Consider the following 8,503-nt stretch of genomic DNA (forward strand, 5'->3'; position numbering starts at 1 on the left):
TAAAGAGAGGAATGCTAGTTATTTAACAACATTCAGAAATCCTAAATTAAGCCTTATAACTAAAGAAATTATGTATTAGGTGAGCGTTATCTTCTTTAGGGTTTTATACATGACCAAAAAATGCAATAAAGAAAACTATAATATATTAGTGATCTTCTTGGAACTTTACAAGTTTGCGGTGTTGTGAACTCTTAAAAATTACAAGCACTCTTTTAGTTCTATTTATAGGATCAAAAGAGAAAGAATTTTTTTGGTCCCATTTATAAGGTAGAAAAAGATATAATGTATATTAAATAGGAATAAAGTTAGAAAGTTATTCAATTTTAATGTAAGTTAATGCAGTTGAAGATTTTTCTTAATATGTTGAAATATATTGGAAGTGACCTACAAATAGAGGAATACTTAAGTTGAACTTTAATCATTTACAAAATTATTTTTAACTTGAACAAAATTTCAATTTTTTCAATTTTTACATAGAATTATTTCATATGTAGTTCTTGATTTACTATTTCATATGTATAATTTTGTTCTTATAACACATTAAACAGTAAGGAGAGTTATCCCTCATAAAACAAAACGATAAACGAAGTTCATGCACATGCCAAGACATGTGTGAGACCTACCATAAACTAATTTTCCATAAATAAATCATCTATTGAAATTTATGTTTTAAAAAGAGAAAAAATCGCATTACAGAATGAACTAATTATTAAATAGTACGTACATGTTAGCCATATAAAATTTTCTAATCACAAAAACCAATATTATGTTATTAAAATAATCTCACGCTCTGATCACTAGTTATTTAATCAAATCAAAAGGTAAGGACGGCTAAAATAAAAAGTGTATATTTGTAGCCATTAATTAAAGAAGCATTAAAGTAACAACCAAGCTCTCCAGAGTTTAGATTCGTATCTGTTCCAAATAATATTTTTTAGAGTAAAATACACATTAAGAAAATATATGAGGTTATATATGCATACAAAATGTTGCAAATTGTAAAAGTAATTAATTCTCATACACAAGTGTGTTATGGCCACTTATAATTTTCAATACTCATATGAAGTGAATGATTAATTAATTATATTTAAACTGACGAAGGAATCTGTATATTAAAGGATATACGCATGCACAAATAGGGTAGCATGCACATGCAAAATGATTAAATGCCAACCTCGTTTCCCTGGAAACCAACAGATAAGACTGAATAAATATAAATCACTTTATTTCTAACAACGAAGTGATATAAAAATAATACATAATCAGATTCAGAATTATAATTAAACACTTCAAGTTGGTGGATAACAGTGAAAGAAACAGAAAAGCCGATCGAGGAACTAAGGAAAGAAGCACGCATTCCCCCCCCCCGTCTCACATATCCCTAGGGGGGAGAGAAAAAAAGGAGAAGACTGACAAGAAAAGTCAAGCTTTATATTAGAGTAAATAGTGTACTACTATCTTTTTTAACCCTATAAATCCTTTTGTCATCTTTCATGAAGTTGATGATCTGAGAAAAAGCTTCTTTTTTCCGTTTTAGAGTAATCAATCCCAATAAATAATAATAATAATTTCCGCTTTCTCTCTCCCCCTCCCTTCACTTTGAGAGATGAAAGAAAGAGATAGACAGCCCCATCTTTTTTATCATCAATCTACTCACTCCCTCACTCAGCTCTCTTTCTTTCGAGTCATATGTCTCTCTCTATTTCCATCTCCTCAACGTACTCTTTAACTGTAGAAACCCTCTGTTGCTCTCAGCTTTCTGTCCCATCCATCAATATTCCAAAACGAATGTGGGACTCTCGGAGTTTGCTTCCACCAATCAAATTCTCCCTCTCTCCTTCTCTCTCTTATATATATACGCACGTATATACACACATGAGTACGTGGTTTTTTACTGAGTGTTAATTAATTATTTTATCTCTCTTACTGTTGTTCTGGTAAATAACAAGACAGAGATGGTGCAAAGAAATCCCTCATAACTCCAGTGTACGACATAGCTTCACTGCTATAGGGGCTATGTAGAGAGGTAGGTTTCCTAATAATTCATATTCTTTGACAGTGACTTGGCACACAATAAATTATGTAGTTTTAAAATTTTAATTTCAATTCTTATAATTGAATTATTAAATACAAATTTACCCCCCAAAAAAGTAATAGTCCATGAAGCAGATTTTTTTAAAAGAAATTCAACAATAAATATAATGAGGAAGGAATTAAAGTCAATCTTTCTCTAACATAATGGCTCCAGCAAAACTTTAAAAAAAAAAAACAAATTTCTATGACATTACCCTTTTTGTAAAGCAGGTGAAAAAGATTATAACATGACCTTGAATTAATAATAACAATAACCAGGAAAAAAAAGATTATAAAAGAAGATATTAATTAAGGTGTGATGATATAATTATAAGTGTAATGAATAAATTTCTTTCAAGGTCTTGTTATAATCCTCTCTTTGTTGGTTCTTCAAAGGAAGTGGTGGTGGTGCTGTGAATATGATTTGCTGATGCTGATGCAGATGATGACGATGACCAGTCAAAGAGATTGAAAGGATCTAAAGCTTTGGATTCTCTTTGATGATGATGATGATGCTGATGACAATGTTCTTCATTGAAACCTGCTTGAGTGAACAAGAGATTCAGTGGGTCAGCTTCAATCTCTCCCAATTCTGCAAAGAAATCCTCAGATGACTGATTATTATTATTGCTTTCCAACATACATGGCTTGTATCCCACTCCACCTTCTGATGATCCATTATTGTTATTAGTATCATCTTCCATCATCAGATTCTCAAGCTCTTGTTCTTCATTCTGGTTCATCTCTGTTATCTCCCCCATCATCTCCAACTCCATCTCCTCCTTCACCGATGATGATGAGCTTTTCCCTCTCTGATGATGATGATGATCTTCCTGCTGCTGCTGCTCGTCCTCCTCCTCATCCTTCGGCTTCATGCTGCCACCGTCTCGAGGTGGCGGCCGAATCAAAACTTGATCGGAATTGTTGCTGTTCTTATTACTGGAAGCACTGTTGTTGTTGTTGTTGTTCTTGGAAGGCTGAGACCTTGTTGAGCCGGCAAGAGCGTTTCGTTGAGTCGGCCATGGATGGTTGTGCTCTGAAGTGTAAGTGATGACCAGCATGTTTGGGTCTGTCCTGCTTCTCTCTACTTGTTTTCTAGCTGAACAACCCTTCGAACTGCTGCATCTGTAGTAACCCCTGGAAACACAGACATATATAGATATATATATATAGCTAGACATATATACATATAATATATATACACACTAAATTAAACACATGAATTAATGCTTCAGGTACGGGAACATGGTGATATAATATTGATAGATAGGCTTTTTGGTTTCGATTGATGATTTGACTCTCACTGGAACCTCAGACTCGTATTTCAAGAGATATGTAACTCTATACTAGGACTAGAGGGCGTGTAATTCTAGCTACGTGATTCAGATCACTATAACTGGGTAAGTGCTTTTCATGTTGTAGCTAAGTGGAATAAATCATTTTAGAGATATTATTAAGGTCTTCAAAAGTAGACGAGGTTCAATAATTTTCTAAAACTTATAGTAAATTTCGAAACTATTCAAAACTTTTTTTAAAAAGAAAATAGTAATAATTTAAATCATATATATATCCGTTAGTAGCTTTAACTGTTTAAAAATAAATCATTAATTAATTTAGGATTCAGCTCCTTACATGTAATTTTAACTGCAGTTGATCGACGAGAACCATTTAAGGAAGACCAGTTTTGGAAAGACATTTTGACACCAATGTATTTTCATTCTAATAAAAATAAGGCAATTGGTTTAAGTAATGACAGAAACTTAACACTACTCAAATAAGGTGTCAAGTTCTATAGCCTAACAGACAAAAGAAATCCTGTGAAGGGAGGGAGCTTTTCTTCGATTGGGTCTACTTCATTAACCTCACATATAAATTCATTAACAATATATAAGCAATTGAACTACTATACATAAACAAATATATTTTGACTTCGTGACATGTCCTAATCTTAATGAGCCCCAAAAACCCAATTCACATAAACTTACATTTTCCTACCCAAGAAAGAAAACAAATTAAATCCCACATATTATATACTTAACAGAGAGATAGTAAGATCATGCATAGAAGGGGATGAAGTTAAGCCATAACTATTATGGTGGTTATTATAATAATAATAATATTATTATTATTAAATTATTATAGTTACCTTGGGTAAGGAGAACCTTTGATGGGTTTCTGACCGTACTTTCTCCAAGCCCACAAATCAGAAGGAACTACTTCTCCACTACTTGGTCTGCTATTTGCAGCTGCTGGTGCAGGTATACATACCACCTTCTTCGCCTGGCTCTTTCTGCAGGCACACATACACCAATCCATAATTCTCTCATCAATAATCTTATTTCTAATTTATCTAATCATTATTATTATCACCATCTCTGAACAATTAGATATAGCTCTATCTATCTGTAGGCCCCCTATCTATATATCCCATAATGTTGAATCTGCTAGCTGCAGACTGGGAACTGTAGAAGCTGTTTGATTTGGTGTTCAGAAGAAACAGTACTGCGGCTAATAAGAATAAAGCAGAGTATGGAATTTATGACATCAAATTTAAATGAATAGGACTTTTCAGGTGAGGTAGGCCAAAATTTACAAGTTTCAGATACATATCATTGAACTCATTGAAAGCTTAGTCTATAATTGTTAACTTAATTTTCATCCGCTGGCCTTAATTAACCAAAATATCATCTCTTTCATTAAATATAGCTCTCAAATATTAATATCGACTATATAATTATATGGGTGTTGGTCACCTCTGAAACTTGATCATGCTTCTTCTTGTTCTCAGTCAAATCAGCGAAAAGTAATACTAGTAGTAATAGTAGTAATAATAATAAGAGCCACCTAACTGTGGCAAACCCTACTTTCTCTGAAGCTCACACCATGATTTTATGGGGAATTCCAGTTCCCAAAAACGGCCGTGATTAGTTCACTTTTATGAAATTAATGATGAAGCAGAAAAATAAATTTTGTTCTTTCTGTTCACTGAAATCCTTGGGAAGAAGAAGAAGAAGCTGGCATCTTGATCCATCGCATTTAATTTGCACAGAGATTATAAAAACAAATAAGAATAATTATTAATAGACTCACGGTTTATATTATAACTCACCTTCGCTTGAGACCCGGATTCCTTGGAGACGAGATCTGCACCGCCGCGTTGTCCACGGTGATATTCATGTTGACTGCTGCAGAAACCAAAGAAGAAGAAGGCTCAATTCCCCTCCGCGATGGCAACGACGATGAAGACGAAGAATTCATGGCGGCGGCGGCGGCCATATTCACCGGAGGAGTAGAAGAATCACACGGCGAAACTGGTGGTGGTGGTAACTTGGCGGCGGCGTTGTTCAAACTGCTGGGAGAGATCTGAATCATGTTGGAGAATATGGTATTATTGTTACAAGCTGTGGCTGCTAAAGCAGGCCTTATTCTTATATCGTCTTCAACAAGCTTGTGGTGATGAGACAAAACAAGAGAAGAAGAAGCAGAAAAACCAGGAGACGCATCTTCCATGACAGAATTATTAGTAGCAGAACTGAAGTATGAAGAAGGTAAGGGGAAATCAAGGTCTTGCAGAAAGGGATCTCGCATGTTCGAGAAGGGATCGCAGAAGACGTTGGTGGCTCTGTGAGAATCTTCCATTATTACAGAAGAGAAATCCATCTGGTGGTGATGATGGTGGTGGTGCCAACTTTCCGATGAAGAAGAAGGGAGATCATGGGGAGCTAATTCTGATGTTGAAGAAGTACCATATGAGCCGCCGCCACCTCCGCCGCCGCCACGGCCACCCCCGCTACTACTTGCTCGGAAAATGTCAGTTAAATCGCCTTGATGATAATTGTTGTCCATGATTATTGAGCCAAAGATACTGCTGCACATCCTTTTTCCTCAGTGGAGAGATATTGCTTCAATCAGAAAGAGGAGCGAGTCATAGCTAGTAGTGTCAGTCATGTACGTTTTAATCTGCTTGATTTGCATGCAAATTAATCCTACTTAGGAGAATAGAAGAAAGCAATAAGGAGATGATAGGGAGAAATATATAGAAATAGGTCAGAGAGAATTAAAAGCTTTGAGACTAGTGATTGCCTTTGTGTGTGTGAGAGAGAGAACAATAAGGAGGAGGAGGAGGAGAAGAATGAGATGAAGAAGAAGAAGGAGGAGCAAAAGATTAGAGAGAAATCGGCTTAGAAGAGAGAGACGCTGACTTTTCACTCAAAACAACTTCATTTCCATACGCAACATGATGAGAGATAAAAAGGGGAGAGAATAAAATAAGGAGACATTTGGGAGTAGCGTAGAATAATGATAAGTCTAATTTATTTGAGCTGGGAGGGAAATTTATTATAAACCATTAAATAATGGGTCAAGTTAGTGGTAGTTTATTCTCTCTCTCTCTCTCTCTCTCTCTATTTGATTAAGAAAAGATGTCATTACATTACAGAATGGTCATTTCTCGAAAACAAGTGATGAGGAACTAAAGAGGCGGCAAGTAGCCGCATTTCCCGGAGAAACGTTTCGAAACTTTGAACCTAATTTTGCCGTTTCTTTCTTCCGATTTTTAAAAGAATACATGAGATTATTATTAATATTAGGAGAGCTATATAGGTCTCTTTTTTTCTTTTCGCATAACAAAACTTGATCCGTATAAGCACTTTTCGCAGTTCAACCTTCTCCAGATACGACTACAAAAATTTAATTTTCTTTTATAAGGGGAATTTACGTAAGAAATATGGATTCAAATTTTATGATATATAAGTTTTAAAATTTTTGAAATTAAGAAGCCAGTCCATTTTTTTCCTCTAATCATTTTATTTGATCCAATTACAATTAGTTAATCTCTCTACTGATTACCTCTAAATTAGAAAATGCACTGATTTTGTATTATTTTCTCCGATTTTCCCACATATAAAAAAAGTCGATAAAAATGTAATTCATATATCCTACAAGAAAGCAATTTCAAATCTTGCTGTAACACTTGGTAAAAAAATCTATAAATATCTTTTTAAATGTTTTTTTAATAATGAGACTTGCTCTGACTCTAGTGGTCGTCCTGAAACTTAATTTACACAAATGTCTTGTAACTGAGAGGACAAAGGAAGGACGGAAGAAAACTAACAAGTAATTAGTAAAAGTTTTAAGCAGTAAATCATGAATCTCAAAATTGTGGACCCAAATTATAATAAAACACTACACTAAGTTAACACTTGTTAAAACTCATAAATATTAAACACTACCCGATGAAGAATCAGAAATTAATTAATTAATCTCCTTATTGGAAAATTTTTCTTTTTATTTAGTTTTCCATTTTTATTTTACAAAGGCGATTTCGGTCCTTTAAAACGAAGTGGGAGAGTAGTATACATATATAATTGGTGAAGCGTTGGAGGGAAAATCAAACTCGTGAATAGTAATTTCAATAAGTTTGGAGGGTTTCTGTCATGAAAGAATGAAACAGTGGTGATAATTACACTCTAAACTTTTGAATCAAAGTTTAAGGCACTGTTTGGGGTACCAGATTTTAGGCCAAACAGCGTATGCTGTCTGACTCAAGTAAGTTTGAATAATCTTTGTTTCCAATAATTTATTTTCTCTTCGTCCCCTCGAAAAGATCCCTAGCTGCTACTCCTCCATGTGCTCTTATATAACAGATGAAGATTTCAGACTTTAATTTAATGGCTTGAAAAAAATCGAGTTTTCAATTAAAACAATAAATGTGCACCTATTTCTCCTTTTAAATTTTTTCTTAAATTTTTAATTAAATTAGGTTTCACGAAGCTAATATGCATATTTACATAAATAGTTACAAATTATCAACTAATACAAATCTTACGTCGTCAACGAGCAAGATTCGAACCCATATATTTCTGGAAAATGTATTATTTTTAATTTTTTATATATCAAATAATTTTGTCCTCTCTCTTAAATTGAAAACGGAAATAAAATTGATTGGATATGACTAGAGCGATAGTACATGTCTTGTGTGATTCATACAGCCTATAGACGAACATGAAGGGGCCTATAGACGATGTCATAGTAGTTATCAATTATAAACAACATTTGTTAAATATTCTGGCAAAACAAAAACACTATATGGACAGGATAGCTTATATGTATGCTTAAAATTTTTTTCTTTTGTGGATATCATCTATTCGAATTAGGAGTGAAATAGACATTCGAAAGCACACAATACTCATGAAAATATAAAATTTAAACTTCTATTGTGGTCGGCCAAAAAAAAATATTTTCATTTTTATATGATACTGAAATTCGTCATTTTTTTTGTTTTCTAAAATAATAAAAAAAACTTTTTGTAAAGATTACATAATACATATAAAGAAACTCAAACTGGACAAAATTTATATTGAAAGAAATATTCAAGAGGTAAAATTATGTTACTCCCATGTAAGTACCAAAACATTACTACCATTATTTT

General features: G+C 33.6%; 1 protein-coding gene across 2 annotated transcripts; it reads right to left on the reverse strand.

Moving 5' to 3' along the window:
• Nucleotides 1–2,170: 2,170 nt before the first annotated feature.
• On the reverse strand, nt 2,171–6,172 carry LOC114757997 (probable WRKY transcription factor 14). Of its 2 annotated transcripts, XM_028946991.1 has the most exons (4): nt 5,183–6,172; nt 4,220–4,363; nt 2,717–3,210; nt 2,171–2,614 (listed from the first exon to the last, which is right to left on the reverse strand). In XM_028946991.1, exons 1-4 carry the CDS (start codon nt 5,947–5,949, stop codon nt 2,439–2,441), a joined length of 1,581 nt encoding a protein of 526 aa, XP_028802824.1. In that variant the 5' UTR covers nt 5,950–6,172; the 3' UTR covers nt 2,171–2,438. The 2 variants fall into 2 exon arrangements, with proteins under 2 accessions (XP_028802824.1, XP_028802816.1); XM_028946983.1 differs by having other exon boundaries at nt 2,171–3,210.
• Between the last annotated feature and the right edge of the window lie 2,331 nt (nt 6,173–8,503).

Source organism: Neltuma alba, unplaced genomic scaffold (genome assembly GCF_004799145.2).
Source record: "Neltuma alba isolate B1F8T4 unplaced genomic scaffold, ASM479914v2 tig00001512_pilon, whole genome shotgun sequence".
NCBI lineage: Eukaryota > Viridiplantae > Streptophyta > Magnoliopsida > Fabales > Fabaceae > Neltuma > Neltuma alba.

Bases quoted from the DNA above. Each gene is read 5' to 3' on its own strand.
- LOC114757997 (XM_028946983.1), bottom strand. From the start codon at position 5,949: ATGTGCAGCAGTATCTTTGGCTCAATAATCATGGACAACAATTATCAT. The intron at 4,364-5,182 runs GTGAGTTATAAT...GTGTGCCTGCAG, and splicing joins AATCCGGGTCTCAAGCGAAG to AAAGAGCCAGGCGAAGAAGG. The intron at 3,211-4,219 runs GTAACTATAATA...CTGTGTTTCCAG, and splicing joins AAAGGTTCTCCTTACCCAAG to GGGTTACTACAGATGCAGCA.